This window comes from Anser cygnoides, chromosome 2 (assembly GCF_040182565.1).
Source record: "Anser cygnoides isolate HZ-2024a breed goose chromosome 2, Taihu_goose_T2T_genome, whole genome shotgun sequence".
NCBI classification, from domain to species: domain Eukaryota; kingdom Metazoa; phylum Chordata; class Aves; order Anseriformes; family Anatidae; genus Anser; species Anser cygnoides.
Genome location: NC_089874.1, coordinates 33,398,198 through 33,418,456, shown reverse-complemented (window position 1 = coordinate 33,418,456; position 20,259 = coordinate 33,398,198). Strand labels below are relative to the sequence as shown.

General features: G+C 39.3%; 1 protein-coding gene across 9 annotated transcripts in view; it reads right to left on the bottom strand.

Annotated features, from left to right (window-relative positions):
- Positions 1-19,720, bottom strand: part of ABCB5 (ATP binding cassette subfamily B member 5) — a 34,197-nt gene extending 14,477 nt beyond the window's left edge. For 2 of the 9 annotated variants that reach the window (XM_048068386.2, XM_048068389.2), the window contains exons 1-17: positions 19,580-19,715; positions 18,816-18,886; positions 17,587-17,674; positions 17,427-17,472; positions 16,207-16,360; positions 15,722-15,788; positions 15,298-15,489; positions 14,038-14,209; positions 13,101-13,225; positions 11,895-12,072; positions 9,744-9,857; positions 8,762-8,872; positions 6,245-6,370; positions 4,797-5,000; positions 3,954-4,124; positions 1,513-1,674; positions 1,053-1,292 (exon numbers count right to left, since the gene is read on the bottom strand). In XM_048068386.2, coding sequence (XP_047924343.1) covers positions 1,053-1,292; positions 1,513-1,674; positions 3,954-4,124; positions 4,797-5,000; positions 6,245-6,370; positions 8,762-8,872; positions 9,744-9,857; positions 11,895-12,072; positions 13,101-13,225; positions 14,038-14,209; positions 15,298-15,489; positions 15,722-15,788; positions 16,207-16,360; positions 17,427-17,472; positions 17,587-17,674; positions 18,816-18,864 — 2,199 coding nt within the window. In that variant the 5' untranslated portion in view covers positions 18,865-18,886; positions 19,580-19,715. Of the gene's footprint in view, positions 1-1,052; positions 1,293-1,512; positions 1,675-2,356; positions 2,502-2,917; positions 3,116-3,953; positions 4,125-4,796; positions 5,001-6,244; positions 6,371-8,761; positions 8,873-9,743; positions 9,858-11,894; positions 12,073-13,100; positions 13,226-14,037; positions 14,210-15,297; positions 15,490-15,721; positions 15,789-16,206; positions 16,361-17,426; positions 17,473-17,586; positions 17,675-18,815; positions 18,887-19,579 lie in introns of those variants that run through there. The other 7 variants (XR_010829167.1, XR_010829166.1, XM_066991797.1 and 4 more) reach the window with 7 other exon arrangements.
- Positions 19,721-20,259: the final 539 nt, after the last annotated feature.

Below are 20,259 nucleotides of genomic sequence, written 5' to 3'. Positions count from 1 at the left end.
TATTCTAGTGAGAAGGAATATAGATGCAAAGTACACTGAAGTTTCCACAAGTGTGTTAAATAATCTGATTACAGATGAAATCCTAACTTCATAGACTTCAAAGAATCCATGATCTGTATTTCAGAATTTACATTTTATTTCCTCACTTTGATGGTCCTGAAGTCAGGTTAAGAAGACAGGTTAAAAAGAAAAAAAAAAAGAAAAAAACACACACGTCCCTAAACACAACTCTTTCAATACATTTCACACACACAAAACATTGCTTCAGTTCAAGCAGTACAAAATAGGAAAAAAAGTTAAGCTCCTTTTGACCTACCTACCCAAAATCTAACCAAGTCCACTAGAATTCTTCTCTTATGGATTGCAGCGAGCAAGTTTTAGTCAACTTTGACAAGTCAAAGTTCTGTTTTTAAAACTGAATTTCCTATATGACTTTTATTCCTATTTAGTATCGGTCAAAGTGTATTACGTGAATGTATAGCTCCAGAACTCAGTGTTTGAAAGCATATACTAAGGCACAGAGACTGAGAGGCTGCAGGAGAGTGGGGCTGTGGGAGACAGATTATTCTGTTATTTAGGTAACACCAAAGCTTCAGGGTTTTGGTATATTTTTTTCCATTTGACACACAATATTCTAAAGTGCCGTAAAGCTTGGTAGGCATGGATTATATTGTCCACTAGTATTTGCAACAGTGAGTTCCAGGGAGCAAAGAAAAATCCTGCAAATGAAATCTCACAGCTTGTTTTAATTAAATAGAATTAAAATTTCAGTAGCAATGAAATAATATACCTAATTTTATGAAGTATGACAAACCAACAACACAAAATGTTTCCCAATTCACTTCATTAAGTCAATAGCGTTAAAGCAAAGATTTTGGTAAGATGTGACCACCCTTGTCTTCCAAGGGCAAATATTCAACCTGGTGAGTACTGCTTCTGATAGGACCAGAGAAAGGGTTGCGTGGCAGTCAGCTATCCCCAAAAAATGATGTGTTTTGTGACTATGCTTCTATCTTATCACTAAAATTCCAACTGGAAGTTTTAATACCAACCTTCACCTCCTTTTTTTTCTTTTTTTCAGATGACTTTTTCTTAGAAGAGCACCTCTTGCTCTTGTATCTGCTAGATCTTCTACGAATGCTGCTTCTCCCAGAGACCACCAATTCTTCAGAACGATCTTGAAGTGTCAGTTCCTCCACAAAACCACTTCTGTCATTTTCCTCATATTCCTCATCTTCTGCCTTTTCATCTTCTTCTGATGCACCATCGTCTTGAACATTATTGCTACAGCCCTAGTGAGAATTCAGGATACACAAGGTCACACGACATTTTGAGCAGGGAAAAGAAAAGAGTGAAAATTATTTCTCATGATTACTGCTGCTTCAGTCACGTGACTGCTGTTACTTACAGGCCACTTGTTTCAGTGTGTAATGGCAGAACAGCAGACTAGCATCCATAAGACATTACACACCTTGATGAAATGGATAAATAAAGCAAATAATTTGCACTTACTTGCTGCATTACAAGAGAATAGTAGACTCCCTTCTGCAACATGAGTTCGCTGTGTGTTCCTTGCTCAACCACAATTCCTTTCTCAAATGCAGCAATAGTGTCAGCAGTCCTGATGGTAGACAGTCTGTGAGCAATCACAATAGTGGTACGTCCAGTCCGAGCCTTATATAAAACAAAAGAAGTTCACATTAAGATGCATGACAACATTAGAAATAAACTAAAGATAATTTAGGCATTTATAATACAAGAAATGCAATCTTTAAAAAAATATGTCCACACATTTTCAGGAGGTATAACACTAGCATGGCTTTTGATAAAGCTTAATGGGAAAGTGTAGAGGAGTGGAGCACATTTTGAGTCAGAAATGTGTTTTACTCATTCCCTAAAACTCTTCCAGCCCATCGAAATAAACTACAGCCCAAATGTTCAGCTAAGACATTCTCCACAGGAACCTGGTGGGATTTTGCAGCTAGAACCTCCAAAGCCTCAGTCTGCAGGTTACATGCTCCAACCCTCTGCAGTTCCCACATGCAGATGAGTTGCTGGCACAGTCCTCATGCAGTGACTGAGCACACACACAGGTCAGCTTGCAGCTGCTGGAGAAAGTGACCTCCCTCCTGGCTGACAGCTGGAGCACACAGTGACTTGGTGGCAGGAGGAGATACTCAAGGGGACCTCGTGCAACAATTATGTTCTGTGGCCAAGGAGCCTGTTTAAAGTTACTTGCTACAAAATTTGTACAGTGTACAAGCACAGGAACAGGCGTGTGGAGATGAGGACAGCTTTGGTAGATGAATATTTTGGATTTGGATTCTTGCCCTACCCTGGCTCACGGATCTGACATGCGTCACTCAGAGCCTTCACAGGAGGTCAGTCTTGGTGCAGTTTCCATGCCTGTGCCCTAATATGCAGAGGTGCAAAGTCTTCATCACTGTAGCTAGGAGCTGTGATCAGAACTTTTCAACTTTTTAAAGCATTTTGCTTGTTATCTGAAAAAACATCAGACCATAAGGATCTGCACATGACCTCTCAGAAGAGGCGTGCATTCGTGAGGTTAGTTTCTTTGCTCCCCAGTTGTAAACAAATGACTAATACTAGCACCACTTTTTCCACTCAGGACTATGGAGAAGAAATTCATAAACCCTGTTTAGAGACTACACATCAAAAACCTGTGGAAAAAAGGATTAAGTTATGATTCAAGGTTCATCTTGGCATGATGTGGGAACGTGCTGAAGCTTGAGGATAAAGTATATATATAACAGTTGCCTTAATTCAGTGTTCTCCTTTTATGTTATCCACTAAATGAAACAGCAAGCTTCTGCAAAAAAGTTAGTATGAAATCATGGAATTAAAGAACACGCAAAAGAAGGCTAAATTATGGTTGAAGCAGCAACCTTCTAGTGCTTGACTTTGCAGTGATAATATCACTGATATACAAATATTACTTTGACATCTTTGTATTAGCTTAGAACCAAAAACCAGTGCAGTCAGGTGAATATAACAGCTACGTTTTACCTCAGATTTAAACTGACTGGTGGTAAAGGTGGTAAGTTCTGTATTTCCCTTGAGCCATACTTGTAACTCACACCTCTGTTCAGAACTACTGAAATAAAAGGCAGGATTTTTCACTTAGCTTTTTAAAAATGTATTAAGTATTAGATATGTAAAACAACATTCCCATCCAAACATGTAGTATTTTTTTTAAGTCACTAGGTTCCACTGCATCTTGGTGGAAATTGCTGACGTAAGAGGGCAGTGAAGAAAGGACCATGAGCTGGAGGGTACAGAGGCACAGGTATAAGCTTACAGCTCTGCAGTACTATCTGCCTTAGAGCAGTGGGGCCGATAAAAAATAAATAAAAAAATAAAATTAAAAAAAGGAAGGAAGATAAAAGGAAAAAGAGAGACAGAAACTTAACATTTATAACTGGCTCCACTTTTTGTTCTGTGTGGGTTCTGATTTGCATTCAGTCTCTGTAAAGAAATGAAATGGCTAATTCCAAAAGCTTTCTGAAAATTATGAAGCAACTGTTCAATGAAGAACCAGTACAAGGAGTATTATACTATACTTTGCTGTTATTCTACCTGAAGATAGTCCATTGAGCTCTCATGCCTTGTCTTGCTAACATGCTAACCATAATTCACCAGCAAATGAACAAATGATTTGAGAAGAAAGCACGGGAGACCTAAGGTATAGTTGCACTTAAGCATAAATGTCTTTGTTTTTTTAGCATTATTACTAATTACTAACTGAAATGATTCCTAAGCAAAGTTAGGATTGTTTTAAACTCAGTTTTAACGCTGAAATTGAAACATCCATCCAAATTTTATTTTCTAGTGTTCTTGATTCCAGTGGGTAGCTGCACCGAAAACAGTGCTAATTTTTCTTAATTGCTATTGCACCTTTTCATGGAAATTGATTACTATAACACAACCCTTACCTTATCAAGAGCTGCTTGCACTATGGATTCACTCTGAGTATCCAGTGCAGATGTAGCTTCATCCAGAAGAAGAATCTTAGGATTTCTTGCCAGGGCACGAGCAATAGCTATTCGTTGTTTCTGTCCTCCACTCAGCTGAGCTCCTCTCTCCCCTACCATGGTGTTAAATTTCTGAGAAAAGAGAAAACAAAACAGAAATTAGGGAATGTCTCAAAAGAAATCCCCACTTCTCTGTGCAATTATAAGCACTCAGTTTCTAGACAAGAGATATCAGGACCAAAAGGAAGGCCATAACATCATCCATTCCCAAGTATGTATGTTAAATGGCTAATTATTATTATTATTATTTTTTCTTGAAAGGTGTAAGGCATCTACTGAGTTAGCTCAAAGCTGTGAATGCCAGGTATAGGGAGAGCTAAAGCTTCCAGCTGCTAAAAATGGCCTTGGCTCAGGGCATACTAATTCACTTTCCTCCCTCATCTCCTACTACATATGCAGGCAGCTCCTGACAATGCTTTGGATTTCTGGATCTTCTCTTTTAAAGCCCAACTCTTTCCATGCCATGTGAAATCAGTATGGATGGTAATACAACTGTGTAGCTTCCTTTCTCCTGAGTTAAGGCATCGACTTTTTTTTTTCCAGATTAGGCACAAATCCTTTGAAGGCAACCAAACAAAAGTACAATATCTAGCTGAGAGTCCCTGAACTGAAAGCTGCTGGAGGCTATGAGTATTTTGGGAAGTTATAGTATAACTTAAATTCCCATGCTCTCCGTGTCAGAAATGGGATACCAGCTTAAATGGACCTTTCGTTCTTCTACTCGAAAAAAGTTCATGAACTCACATCAGGCAGTCTAGATATGAAGTCAAAAGCATTGGCTTCCTTGGCTGCTTGCTCAATTTCAGCATCAGAAATATCTTCTCTGCCATAGCGAATGTTCTCAGCTATTGTTGTTGCAAACAAAACAGGCTCCTGGCTCACAATACCAATATTTTCTCTTAGCCACTTTACATTAAGTGTCCGAATATCCTGACCATCTAAGATAACCTGAGAAAAAAGTGTATGTTAGAATTTGAGGAAATGCATTTTGTTTATAATAAATCCATTGTTATTACTTAAGTATCATCTACAAGGACAAAAAAAAAAAGAAAGAAAGAAAAGACAATTAGTGTCCTCTTTAATAGAAAACTAAGTCAGAGAAGTTACAACAGTAATTTTTCCATCTACTGCACAAACTAGAAAACAGCGAGGAGCAGTATAACCGGAGAAATCAGGGTTTTGTCCAATAACTATGCTATCCAAGAACAAACCCAGCTTAAGAGTTTTCCAGCTTCCCTACACACTATTTACTATGTTTTCATGCCCCTGTGCCACAGTTTGTGGTCCTCTCTGTTGTGGCAATGCTTTACACCACATCAAAGAAATAATCCAAATAGACTGACGTGAAGTGAGAGGTTATTTTTCTTACCTAGATCATTTGCAATGTGACCATACGAACATTAGTATCAGCACAGGAGAGAAACAAAACTGTGTTCCTTCCTGTCCCCATGCCTTGGAAATGGCAAGTTTAAAAAGCATCTGCGCTGACAATTGATAACTTTGACATGCAGTGATATATAGTTCAATGTTTAATAGCACTCAACTATTTAGTGTTAATAGCACTGAACTAGTGTTAATACATAGTTCCAACTAACTGTAACAACTACTAAGTGCCATTCTTTGACTATTAAATATAAAAAGAGCATTATTCTTAAGCATGTTTTTTTTCCTACTTTTTTTGGCCCCTTCAGAAATTTGCAATCAGAAAAATGATAAATATTTCTCATATCTAGTGTTGAGTGTTAGTGGAGCAGACATATGCTATGTAATGATGAAAAGTTTTGCTCTGGGTTAGCAGATACAAAACAAAAAAATGACCACTTAAAATAGGAAAACCTCTCTAGTTTACGGTCATTAAAAAAAGCAGATAAAAAGTACTGTTGGATTATTCTTTGCTTAAAAAAGTTTACAGTATCTTAAAAGACTGTTAATGAAAATAAATTTGAATAGATAGATGCAAGGATATAATTTACAGACTTGTGGTATTTACTATTTTTGGTATCACACTTGAAGGAGGAGGAGAATAATGAAGTCAGGCCACCAGAAAAAGATAGTACATTGGAAGTTTAAATCACGGAAATACAGATCTATGAAGACTAATGTTCAAATCCGATAAACAATCAAAGTTCAGTCAACATGGAAAATTCATGTTTATTTTAATAGTTTTTTTTTTCTTCTTCAAAGGCACTCACTTCTCCTTGGTCAGGATCATAGAATCTCTGCAGCAACTGAACACTAGTGCTTTTTCCACAGCCACTAGCACCAACTAAAGCAATGGTCTTCCCAGTTTGAACTTTCAAGTTTAGACCTTTGAGAATCTAGAAAAGATACATCTTAGTTTGACAAATTTGGTTAGAAAACAGTCTGTTAAGGTAATTGTAGCAATAATCAAGGTAGTAGTAAGGTGCACAGTTTAAAGCCTGGGCATTATCAGTAAATTAAGTATAGCCAGGGATATTCTGGGGCACTGTTATGAAGGAGCCTGAATCCATGCTTCTGAAGTTTATTAGATTTTGAAACAGGATGGCTACATACAACCTGCCTTTTGGGAATGGTCCCTGGATTCTTCTGGCTACCAAACCAAGCCTGGGAATTATTTGAGAAGATTGATAACTGGAACAGGCCAAGCTCATGCCAAGAAACATTTTAAGAGTTCCCCTACATAGACCATTACATTCCAGTGCCTGGGAAAATTCCCAGTACACTCAAATCAACTAATACAGCCACAGTATTCTAAATGTGATAGTTCAATTTATTCTATTGGTGTGATCTGGTAGGAAGCTCAGGGTCCTATGTTCTCTTGTCCCATTTTGCAGTGCTTAGACAGTGGCATAACAGTTATGAATCTCAAAGAAAGGTATTTAGCACCTTTGAAATATTATTGCTGAGAAACAAGTTTGCTTTCTTCTACTTTTAGAAAATAAATAGTTGTTTTGACAAGGTAACTGCTGGAAAGTCTTTACTAAAACCCAATCCTTATTGTTAACAGCCTCAAAAATCCAGAGAGTAGTTACAGACAAATGGTACCTTTGTTGCCATTTTCACATTTAGGAACATTTTACCTCAAAAGATGTCCATTTCATATATGAGTAATACTGTGTAGTTGCCAAAATATTTGGCTGCTATGGGAACTCTTCTTGTTTATACCAGGCTGATTTATAATTTTGCCTACACATGTTTTTGCAATGAGAGATTAAAATAGTTGCAATATTGCTCTCTTCTCCCTATGTTACAACCAGTGTGGTTTGTATTTAAAGAAGCTGATATCCTGATGCCTACTTTATCAACCTAGAGCTACATTCTGGATACCATAATTTCTCCGGGTGCAAACACTCACAACCACCTAATAGTCTATTTCTAACTCTTTTATCAAGTAAGCTGTTGTCAAGATTAACACTGACAATAGCTAGACTCTGATCCAGTTTAGTCTACACAGGGAAATTACACTGTGTTGCACTAATCACTTGGGAGATTGTGGATAACTTTTATACATCTTTGCTGAATCTTTTTGGCCCTATTAAATAACTGATACTGTTAGTAGGGAAAGCTGCTGACTCAGTAGACTTGGGAAGGATGACAAAATATTTATTTCCCTCCCTTTTGGCTTTCAGGCTCACAACACAGCTTATCTGCCTGGAGACAATTTCTAGGAAGATGGATTAACAGTCTGATGAAGAGTCTGCCCTATCACTTGTGACTTCTCAGCCAAGAGCTGAATAAGATCCACTAAACTGCCTTCAGTTAGGCAGAGAGCCCAGCTCTGGGCCTGTCCTTCAGCAGCCCCAGTGTTCTGGAAACAGATTTGATGCATAATGATTTGATACATGATGGGACAGACACCAGATAACTGAAGTGAGATGACCCATCTGAAGTAACAGCCACAGTGATGCAGACTTCCCCATTCTCACCCCTCACAGTCGGCATGGCCAGCCTTTACTCGTTAACACTTGAAATCTTTATTTCTACTCATTTCTTCATCACCAAAAGGCAGTGGCAAATCACTGTATTTCACCTTTGAATGTCAATAAGAGATTACTTGCTGAATATAGTAGAGATAAACCAACAATATACAACCGTATTACCACAGGAGCAAATCACCATGGCAACATAACACTGCACAATAAGGTTACTGAGGAAGTTCAGCTGGCAGAAAATATGGACATCTGCTTATTGAACAGCATTTTTAACATTTGTCCAGAATAACATTTGATTTCCAAGTGCATGTTTAGGAAGGTAGGTTTGAATTCATTTGAAGTCCTATTGTTATAAAGCCTAACTATCTCACAGGTCACCTTTCCTCACATAGGACATCACAGCAACTCAGGACAACCAAGGGACCGAAAAGAGAAACTTCATGGATTAACTGTGTAAGGTCTAGAAGTTTTAGTGACAAATTTTGAGGGGAAAAACAAAACAAAATCAAACAAAACATCTTATTTGGTTTATCATAGATATACATATACATAGATAACACACATCCTTTTCTTAGCTTTGTCCAACAGAGAAGAATAGTGAGCAGGTAGCCAGTGGCAGTAGATCAAGAGCTTTGTCTTTTGACATTATGGATTTATCCCCAGTAGTGCACAATCCCCCAAGACAGGATGCATTTTGCATTAAAGAACAACAGCATCATCAGCAAGATTAGAGTAAGAATCTTGGACAGGCTTCAGAATTTCAGTCCAGCAGGTGCATCTAACATGAACACTTACTTTAACATCAGGTCTGGATGGGTAACTGAAATGGATGTTTCTGAATTCGATTTCTCCTATGAGCTTGTCAGGTTTGTAGCCTTCCTTAGAACTGCTATCTATAAGCCGTTTCTGGAAAGAGGTTTTAATACATTGCTTGTTACTACACTTTTGGAACTGCTATTTCTGCTGGCTACATTGTTCAATACTTTCTTAGATACCAATTTACACTGCACCACACCATTACAAAGCTACATTTTACTTGCAGGATGCTGAATGCAGAGGAACCAAATTTTAATTCTACAGATTCCTCATTTGAGAATGAGGAAAAAAATGAGAAAATCAGTAATTCAATAACTTAACTATACTTTCTTGCAGCTGAAACATGGCTCTCAATTATGCATATAGGAGGGTTATAGACACATCAGGATGAATGATGTAGACATTTCTGTATGAACTTCCTAGCCCTAATTGTTTTAATTATTTTATATACACAGATATTGAACCAGCAATAACACAGCAAGAGGGAGATAACAACAGTGTGGAAACCATTTTTCACAGCAACATCAGCACGTAACTTTACATTAATATAGCTTTCAATAGCACTATTTAATCCCCTCTGCAATCCCACCCTTTCCCTATCCCCCCTCAAAAATAAAAAACAAAAACAAAAAGACAGCTCAGCTGAAATTGTGCATACATGCATTCAAGAAAAAAAAAAGTATAGTGCCTTACTACATTCCCTCTGGAGTTGCAAATCTAATATTGGATAAAAACTGTATCCATAAATAAAGATGCACATGCCAGGTTTCCCAACATTCATTGTAACAAATAACGAGGCAGGTTTTCTTTTAATATAAATGGAAATACTGGCTTCAGCAGTAGGCATCTATAGAGTTTATGGTTTAGGGTTTTTTTTTTTTTCTTGGCCATTTGTGTTACACGTCAAGGAAAGGTGAAAATTTTAAGTGTGGTTGAAAGGCTTTTCTACTTGGATTCTTACCTTATTGATAATTCGATATACTTCATAGGCAGCCCCACGTGCATTAGACACACTCTCCAAGTTGGGAGCTGCCTGTCCCAAGGAGAAGGCTCCAACAAGCACAGAGAAGAACACCTGTAAGAGAGAGAGAAAGAGAGAGAGAGGGAGAGAGAGAAACCTTGTGGTTAATCGTGATTACAGAGTCACTAGTGCCTAACTTTTAAATGTCTAAAGATGTTCTGTTTTTTTCTAGGAAAATTAAATGTGGAAGTGAAAGGTGTATTTCAGACATCTGTGTCCACTCCCATTTTCCTGAAGTGAATAGTAACTACTTGTATTGGGTTTACCTGGCAAGGTTTTGGTATCAGGGGGCTGCAGGGGTGGCCTCTCTGAGCAGAGCCCAGCAGCTGCCTCATGTCAGGTTAGAGACAGTTCCAAAGGGACCTGCCACTGGCCAGAGCTGAGTCAGTAAGTGATGTAGTTTGTACCTCTGTGAGAGCAGATTTAAGAAAGGGAAAACAAATTGCTGCACCACAGCAGCTGGGAGAGTGAGGAGTGAGAAGCAGCCCTGCAGACACCAAGGTCAGTGCAGAAGGAGGAGAGGAGGTGCTCCAGGCATGCAGCAGAAGTTCCCCTGCAGCCTGCTTAGAGGCCCCTGGTGGAGCAGGCTGTCCCCTGCAGCCCATGGGTCTCACACGGAGCAGATCTCCACGCTGCAGCCCCCCCGTGGAGGAGCCCCCGGTGGAGCAGGTGGATGTGGCCTGGAGGAGGCTGCGGCCCATGGAGAGCCCCCGCAGGAGCAGGCCCCGGGCCGGAGCTGCAGCCCGTGGAGAGGAGCCCACGCAGGAGCAGGGGTCTGGGGGAAGCTGCCGCCCGTGGGGGACCCGTGCTGGAGCAGTTTGCTCCTGGGGGATGGACCCCATGGTACGGAGCCATGTGGGAGCAGTTCTTGAGGAGCTGCTGCCTGTGGGCAGCCCCCACAGGCTCAGTTTGGGAAGGACGGCATCCCGTGGGAGGGACCCCACGGGGAGCAGGGGCAGAGAGTAGCCATGAAGGAGCAGCAGAGATGAAGTGTTAGGGACTGACCGCAGCCCCCATTCCCTGTTCCCCTGCACCGCTCAGGGGGAGAAAGTAGAAAAGGGTTGATGAGAAGGAAGGTGTTTTAGTTTTTTACTGCTTTAGCTTATTAGTAATAGGTAATAAATGATATTAATCTCCCTGTGCTGAGTCTGTTTTGCCCATGATGATAATTTGTGAGTGCTCTCCCTGTTCTTATCTCAACCCTTGAGCCCTTTCCATTGTAGTTTCTCCCCTTTTCCCTTTGAGTAGGGGGAGTGAGAGAGTGGTTGTGGTGTGTGTGTTCAGCTGCCACAACCAGTAAAACCACCATGCTACTGACATGCTTTTTTTGGCATAAAGAGTTTTCTTTTTGATGCTTTTTATTTTTATTTTTTTAAAGTCATCTACAAACAGAACACATCTTTCTCTGTTGCTTTCCAGATGTCACCAAAGTTAAGGGACCCCCAAAATTCAGTCCAGAGTTTCCTAATTGAAGTCCCACATGTGGGATCAACACACAATTAACTTCACTTGCTATGAGGAACCATAGTCAGAGAACTTGTCAGAAGTCACTTGGGTATCATAGCCAAGCATGTAGCCAAACTTTTGATGACAAGGCAGCTAAATAGTCTCAAATCAATACTAACTTAGTCATATTAGTAAAGGATGGTAAATCCTTGCAAGTAAACAATAACAGCAGACATGCCTAAATGAGATCTGGAGGATTTCACAGTACATATTCAACACACCATTGAGATTCATTTACTCCTAGGAGCTAACTAGAATTTTGTTGGAAAGCCAAGTAATTTATCTTTGCCTCCTAACAATCAGCTCTAGGTTGTTCATCCTGTCCTATGCTTAAAACAGATCCTCTGCATATAATTTTGCCTCTACATTGATTAGAGTGGGAATCCAGGTGCCCTGCTCAAACCTGTAACATCAAAAGCTAGGTAAGATGAATGCCTTCTTTTCAGTTATTTTACACCAAGCAAGTTCGTAACAGCTAATTTAACAAGCACTTAGGAGAAAATAAGGATAATCATATGTACTACTTACATATCAGTATTTTCTTGAATTTGCAGAACATTTTTCAAGCTGCATTGCTATACTTACAATTAACACGTGGCCAATGTCATAATTTTCTTTCTCCTCAGCAGTGAGCTTGGTTCCATACCAAAATGCAAGAGCATAAGATCCAAATATAAGAAACTGTGAAACACCTAGAGATACATTGGTGGTAATGGACTTTTTCACTCCAACGCTTCTAGCCAGCTCTAGGTTAGCATCATATCTGAAAATGGATGAGGAAACAGTTATTTTGACATGCCATTCAGACTGATATTTCCCATTGCCCTTTTTAAATAACAGGTTTTTTCTGCCATAAAAGCAATTGAAGTCTCACATACTGCAGAGAATATTTTTGACAACAGACTAGTAGGTATACGATTCCTTTTGAGTAAATCTGTTCTGACATATTCTGACAATATCTAAACTTGTCATTCACAGGTTTAGATGATACCACTATGGAAGACATACATGACTTCATTATCATGACAAAAGACAAGATACCACTCTTGAGCAATTTGTTTGCATTAGTCTTGAGAAGAAGTCTTGAAAAACATTTATCAACATTACCTATCAAAGGTAAGGTTTAGTCTTCCACATTTGAAAAAAACAAATGAAAACCCAAACAAAAATGGGTACTACGGTTGAAGGCAGGTAAATGAATAAAAGCCAGGGCTTCTGATGCCAGATGACTGAAAGCCCCATGCAAAGATAAACATTCTGAAGGCACTGTGCAGTGAAAGATTGTTTTTCCTAACTCTGAGGTCATCATTCAAGAGCTATGTAGGATTAACAATCCCCAGTTCAAAAAATGCTCTACTCAGTCCCTAGTGATCAGCCGTACCTGATTCGTAAAAGGTAAGTCATTTGATACATGTGACTAGGACATGCTGGATTAGGCCAACAGACGTTATTTGCAAATCAAAGTAATAAAAAGCAGTGATATGATTTTACTTAAGACCATTATTCAGTGAAGCTTAAATATAAGTCATTAATCAAAGATAAAAACAGCAGTGTGCATGCTCTAGAAGTTAATCAATAACATGCTTTTCTGCATTTGACAACTAGGTAAAGATAACCCTCTCAACGCTTTCATTTCTAAATGAGACTCCAGATCTCATTCAGAAGAAAAATTTGGTTCTATGATGCTGTCCTGGTTTTGGCTGACCCTCCAATAAAACAAACAAACCAAAACAACTCCCAGAGCCAAACTCAAACTCACTTTAAATACAATTATTAATTCAAAAAGCTTACTTTGCTAATGCCTTCTGCTGTCCATTGAAAGCCACAACTGTCCTGATCGCAGTCAAAATTTCTTCTGCCACAGCTCCTGCTTTGGCATAAGCAGACAGCTCTTTAGCAGTAAGGGATGCCAGAAGCTGAAAAGTTGAAAAACAGATATTATCACAGTATACTGAAAGGATATACACACTGTACTGGTGTTCTCTAAATAATGGGGACAAGCAGCATTTTTACATAATGGTGCTCAGAGCATAGAATTATCACCTACTGAGGTGGTAAACTTTGAAGTATGTATGCTAGTCACACTACAGCTTCTAATATTCTTCCTACCTTATTTGAAATGCTTTAAGAGGCAAAAAAGTAAGTAACCACTCAGAAATACAAGCAGTACCCATTAATGTGGCTACAACAGATCACAAGGGAAAAAAAACATTTCTTTGCTTGAAAGGGAAACCTGTCCAGCTATTTCATTAATTTGTTTCAGTCCTGTCTGTGGTAGCTGTATCTACACCCTAGTGTCAACTGTAAGCAGCATGAAACTTGGTAAAAATCATTTGCAAGAAATGTGGTGTCCTGGACATACGAATGGAAAGAGCTTGAAAGGCACTTGTTTTAACAGGTAAGAGTGAGGATCATGAGCATGTGCCTGGGCTGCCCCAGGCAGTGTTCTGCACAAGGAAAATGCTATGTGAGGAAGATGCTGATGCCAATTATCCTCTTGCCACATGGCATGAAAACAGAGTAGAGGAATAAGAGGAATATGACATGCAAGTACACGCTTGGGAACTCAGAAAAGCTACAGAGGAAGCAGAAATCATAAAGGAAATGCGGGACAAACCTCCCAATTTCAAAACCACACTAGGTTTCTCCCATTCTCTCCTTTCCTGTGCATGAGAGAAATTGTAATGTTTTTCTGGTTTGCTCTGTTTTTTAATCCCCAAACACTTACAGTTGACCAAACTGCTGCTGACGCAGCTAGAAGAGGGCTGACTGACAAAATCACCAGTGTCAGCTTCCACCCGTGGATGAATCCTATAATAATCCCTGCCAGAAATGTGGCAAAAAATTGTACGAATATACAGATCTTGTCTCCGATGCCTTCATGGATGGTGTTGATGTCACTTTAAATAACAATAATAAAAAGAAAGATTTGTTAGCTTTGAATGGCTTTCATTCTACCTCCCCCCATTTCATGCTGTGTGGCCTAATGTCAGAAGTTTTGCCATTTCCTAACTGGCATAGCAGAATTTCTAACCACAGCTACTGTGCAGTACCACTGGTCTCTTGTGTGGCCAAAGCACAGCCTCTTATTTTTTTTTTCCTAGTTTCCTGTACTTTCTATCATTCTCTGGTGTTTCTATACACCGTTACTAGGTCACAGATGACCTAGTTTCCTTTTCCAGTATCCAAATGGAGAAGTAAAAGTAAACAGATAAATGGCCTCCTCACCTCCTGTGACCCTATCCAAATGACTTTCCTTTGTGTTCTCCAATGCATTATGTTCCTAATTTTGGTTACAGCCTCAGATCAAGTGTTATCTTCACTCTATCAGAAAAACATTATTTGGAAGAAACTTTGTTTTTCCATACACATTTTCCTTTCCCATTTTCTTTTCCCAGCAAGTACAGATAATAGATCTGAGAGGGATTTTATTTAAGCTTCTCTTGCACTTTTCAGGACACAGCTCTTTTCAAAACTACCTCAAAACCCAGGAAAGTCTGTGCTCATGCATATAGTCCTCATCCCTAAATCTATTGAGAGATATGGAAGAGGACCAAAGACTAACTGACATTGGACTGAGTCCAGTCTGAGATCTGGCTAGATGTAAGCTCAAGTTCATTTCCATTCAATAAAGTGTCAGAGCTTTCAGTGTTTGTAAACTAGCTGGATAAAGCAGAGCTGTTTATCTAGTACTGTCTGCCATGTACTTCATAAATATTACAAAGGTAGTGCCAAACAAGTAGAATACTGCATTTCGTAGCATAACCCCTTCAAAGTGCATGTATCACAGAAACTGCACAAAGCAAATGGAAAAACAATAACAAATTTCTCCCTCAGAGCTGTAATATTTCAAGTCAGTAGTGGTTTTGTTTGTTTGTTTTCATAAAAAAGTAAAAGCTCTCTATAGGTTATCCTATAGATGTTTAAAAGAAAACTGCCATTTATCGTCATGCTTAGGAGGTCAAAAAAAAAAAAACAGAGCTCTCACTCTGTCAGTCTGGTGTTCAGTGTTCCTATCTGGGTACTATCAAACCAAGCCATCTCCTGATGGAGCACTGCAAAAAAGAACTTCTGACGGATTCTTGCTGACTGCCTCGTAGCAGCAACCAAAAATGTCCATACTTGGATCATGCTCAGGATCAACACAGCAAAGCCAATTCCCACATAGTAGTAAGCAAACCTGCAATAAGGAGACAAAAGGACATATAACCACAAGGTATTTTGTGGAAGAAGTTACACAGAAAGCCACGATCAGTCTTTATTTACCCCACCACAGTAAACATGGAAGTCTGTGGTACATTATTGTGAAGCCTTTCTGAAGAGGTAAAAATTTGGCTTCTGCTTGAAGGGATAACACAATAAAAGAAAATCCCCCAATAGTATGTTAACAGAATAACTACAAAGATTCTTACTTTGTCATTTCAGCTTCTATATCTATACCTGGAATTGATGGACAGATGGAGCTATTTACTGAAGTATCTATGGGGAAAAACAAATATTTAAGAAAGTATCTTCTACGTATGATAAATCATGACAATACAGGGTCATCAGTTTTGGAATGATTTGTATTTTCGAAGTAGGGTCAGACATGTGGCAGATGCACATACATTTATTTCTTCTGAAATTCTAATAACAGTAGATACCTGATAAATCATGATACAAAAGGTGGTTCATCCTCCTTACTATACCACCCAAAATGAAGTTCATTTATAAGGAGCATAACCAACACACTGCCTTGTCCTGTTCAAGCAATTAAGGTTTAATATGATTGGGTAATTTGCAACAAGATGAATTTCACTCTTGTTCTGATAGGTACCAGGTGCATAGTCTGGAGAACAATCTTAGATCCTGTAGCAAAACATAACTAGTACACAGCAAAGTCTAATTTTAACTTTACCTTTTGACGCATTTGAATTCACGCCACTTAGCACAAAGCTGTTTGTCATATCTCCAAAGACAATGATCATAAGTGGTAATCCAGTACCATTTGCAGTGGCTGCGATCAAGCCAACTACCATCAAAAGTATATCCAACCAATCAGCATAGCGAAACTATGTGAACATTAAAGGAAGAGTAAAAGTTACACCTGGCAGTTCGTACCAGTTACAATACAGCAGACTTACAGAATACACATTTCCTAGAATCATAGAATGGTTTGTATTTTGAAAAGCAATGATACTACAGCTGAAGGCAAAATCAGACCATGAGAAGAATTTTGTAGTAGATTCCATACATCTTTAAATCATTTATTCAGTAAGGTTGCTGAGGGAATGTTGGCCAGACATGTGGTTACTCCCCAGCTCAGCAGAAAGTTAGAAAAAATAAATAAAAATGTATATTGTACATGTTTCTAAGTGATGGACTTCTCTGCACAATATATTACATTTAGCTGTCCAGTGAGTTTCATATTTACCAAGATAACGCCTTTGAAACGTAAACAAGAGTGAGTTATCGATCAGCACCTGGCTTGTATATAACGGGAGAGAATGTTTGCAGCAGTGATTGTATCTTAAGACTTGCCTATCCTTCAACATTTCTTTGGTTTAAAAAAGGATGCAAATTTAAATTGCAATAGCTGTTCTTGGATGTGATTCATCTGAAACGAGACCATTTTATTGTTGACTGCCCTAGCACACTTCCAAAGTGTAAACAGACATGGAATAAACCAGAGAAGAATAAAAGTTCTCTTATTCCAGAACAAGCAAGTTCACACATAGGGTTAATAGCTATTGTATAGAAAATGGAAACAAAAATGTACCCCTGGTTCTTTCAGACAGCAAATCCTTCAGATATCAAACACAGGATAAATCCTTTATCAAATATCACCAAGGGAAGGACCTTCATAGTATGTGTAGCCAAGATCAGCCTAAGCATGGGTGAACCTCATTCTCCAAAAGCACTAACATTGAATTACTTTAAGTGCTACCAATACACTAAGATTGGAACCTGACATAACACGTCAAATTTTAAAAGAGAGCTATCATCAACATTAGCATTTCACAGGTCTCAGGATTCTTCTCCTTTTTTGATTTATGAACCACAATTAATAGGCAAACAACTCACAATGACAAATAAAGAAAAGGAAATCTAAGGTAGACCATCAACCTGGACACTAACCAGTTCAAAAACGCCAACCACCTTTTTCTCTGGCTTATTTTCCTTCCTAGAAAATATAAGATACAATTAAGATAAGCTTTTTCTAGGAAAGCCATATTAAAAATAAACCCATACTCCCAACATACCCATGGCCAATACGTTCAGTTCAAAAAATGCCTACTTTTTTCTCTTGGTCTTTAGCTGGTCACTTTGTTCAAGATCTTCATCATGTTGGAAAGAAGGGTTGTCATATCCCTTACTTGCAGATTCTGTGGAAGAAGCAGCAGACTTTGTTAACATAACATTCCATACTTTCTTCCAGTTTCCTGCAACTTTCCTTGCTGATTCTTTTGCTTTTCAAGCTTAAAGATTATTTCTCGCATGTTCTTGAAATAGCCCAATGATATTTTTTGAAACTTTCTTTCTCTTCAGTTCATCTCCTCCTCTTCAGAAGCTTCCAGCTTCATTTCTGAGTTGAATATTATTAAAAATATACCTATACAGAAAAGTTACCAAGGACTAAAAGCAAGACTTGAGCAGTGATTCTGCAAACACCTACACAACTGGTTGAAAAAAGGGAAGTCCTAATGATATAAATTGAATTGCTTATAGGTTATAATTGATGTATTTAACACTGAATGCACGCTAATTCACTGAAGAATCATGCCTTTTCCTGTAATAACCCTCATTATTTTTTCTTTGTATTGCAGTAGTTGCCATACACCCAGCTTCCTTTGTACTAAGAAGTTTAGAAGTCTATACAAAAGAGGAATCCTATCCCTGAAAGCTTATAAATCTAAAAACACAGGATGTAATAAATGGATAAAGAAACTGATGAGCAACCACAGTAGGGAGCCAGCTGTCAATTACACCAGGAGAAGAGGGTTCAAAACATCAGCTGTCTCCCATCTGTACTAAGCTGAGTGAGTATAATTCTCTGTATACGGTTTTTCATATACCTTCATCAGTCAGTCCAAAAAGAACAATTTAGAGAAACATTCAAAGGCAGTAATGTGCTTCTGCCTTAATGAAGAGGCAGTAATGTGCTTCTACCTTAATGAATTTATCTTAGAAGCATTTTCCTGCCCAGCCTAGGACCCACCTAAATAGTTTTACCCATCTGAATGAATTTCGTTGAACTTGGTGGAATGACTCATGTATAAGTGTTTTCTAGGTGGTGGCTTTAATTCACTGGAAACTCACTAGAAACTTAGGGAGCTGGAATCACTAAGGAGAAAATCAGAGGTGCCCAGAAAGTCACTACAGAATACAAAGATTCAGATATTGCTAATATGTTATCTCCTCTAAAACCACTATGACAATCAGGAAAGATTTACAATACACCTTCAGATTTAGAGCTGTGGGATATTCTCCTTAAATGCACATGCCATTTCCATGTATGTGGCTTACCAGCATCGGAGAGGTCCTTTTCTGTGGGATTTACAAAATGATCCTTCATTTTTGTTCTTTGTTGTATGCTTCTGAGGTAAAGGTAAAAGTCACATTAAGCAAGATCTGCATATGCAACAAAACCTTTGGAAATAGTAGATATTTAAAGAGTTCACATTATATTTGCATTTTTTTCACAAGTCTTATTTTGGTCCCAACATTGTCCTATTAACAACAACAAAGAAACATATAACAGCACAATAAAAAGACTACTTTTAAGGAGATATTATAAACAGTACAAACTGGAACCGTGGCACTTATTTCAGTAGCCTGTTTTAGCAGTCTTTGGTCTTTTTAGTAGCCTATGGCAAAGACCTAGATCATTCATATTCAGATTATTGTGGATGATCTATTTCAGAACAGATGATTTCCTTCACTAGCTTCAGTAAGACTTCACTGAACAGTTGTAACAAGATCATGGTTATCGTGGTAAAGACTAAAGATACACGTGTGTGTTATGCCACACACCAGCTAAGCAAAATTTAGAGGTAGTAAGTGACTGATACTCAGTGTCCCCAAGCTTTTCTTCTTGATGCGTCACATATAGCAGCTTAAAACACACAAGCAGAAACACGTACGGATTTGATGTAGGCTAAAACGATAACGAAACAAAACGCAAAGTCAACCTGACATTAACACTTGATGTTAAAGCTTGTATATTTATATATAAGCATCCTTTCTGATAGATTCCTGGCTGTGGCTGTCCTCGTATTACCTCAGCTTACCTTTACATCCAGTGCTGTGCCCACACGCGGGGGTGCCCGTGGGGACCAGCCCCGGCCGGGCCCCTCACTGGAGGCCCTGCCCAGCCCGGCTGTGCCCGCCGCCACCCGGAGCCTGCCGGGCGGGCCGCCCGCTGCCCGCCGTGCGCTTTATAGCGCCGGGCACCGCCCGCCCTCCGGCGGCTCGGGTTTCAGGTGAAGGTCGGTGCCGCAGCCCGGCGGGAGGCTGCCTCAGCGAGGGGGTCACAAGCAGGTCTCGGCTGGCTGGTGGCACACGCACCGGCTCCTGTCTTCAGAGCCAGCCGGGGTGCTCCGGCCCTGCAAGCCCCACACAGAGGGCCGCTTGGCCCTGCCGTCAGGGTGGACCTTTTCGACTCTGTTCTCACCGATAATAAAGCTGGAAGGATTTTAGCTGGGAAAAGTATCACAGGGACCGCTTCTAGTCCCTCCTGTCGTCTGTTCTGTCAGGCAGAGGTTGCAGGGGGATGAAGTAGAGTCACTTGTCCATGGGGAGGGGAAACTCATGAAAACTGATGCACAAAAGCATCACATTTTGCTCATGTAATTCTCGCTTCTTCCCCCACAATTTGAGTGGGGTTTCATTTTGGCAAAAGTCAGACTGTTTCTTGCTTTGGCTTAATTCAGAAGTTGCTCCCTCAAGCTTCTCTTTGAAAAAAAAAACA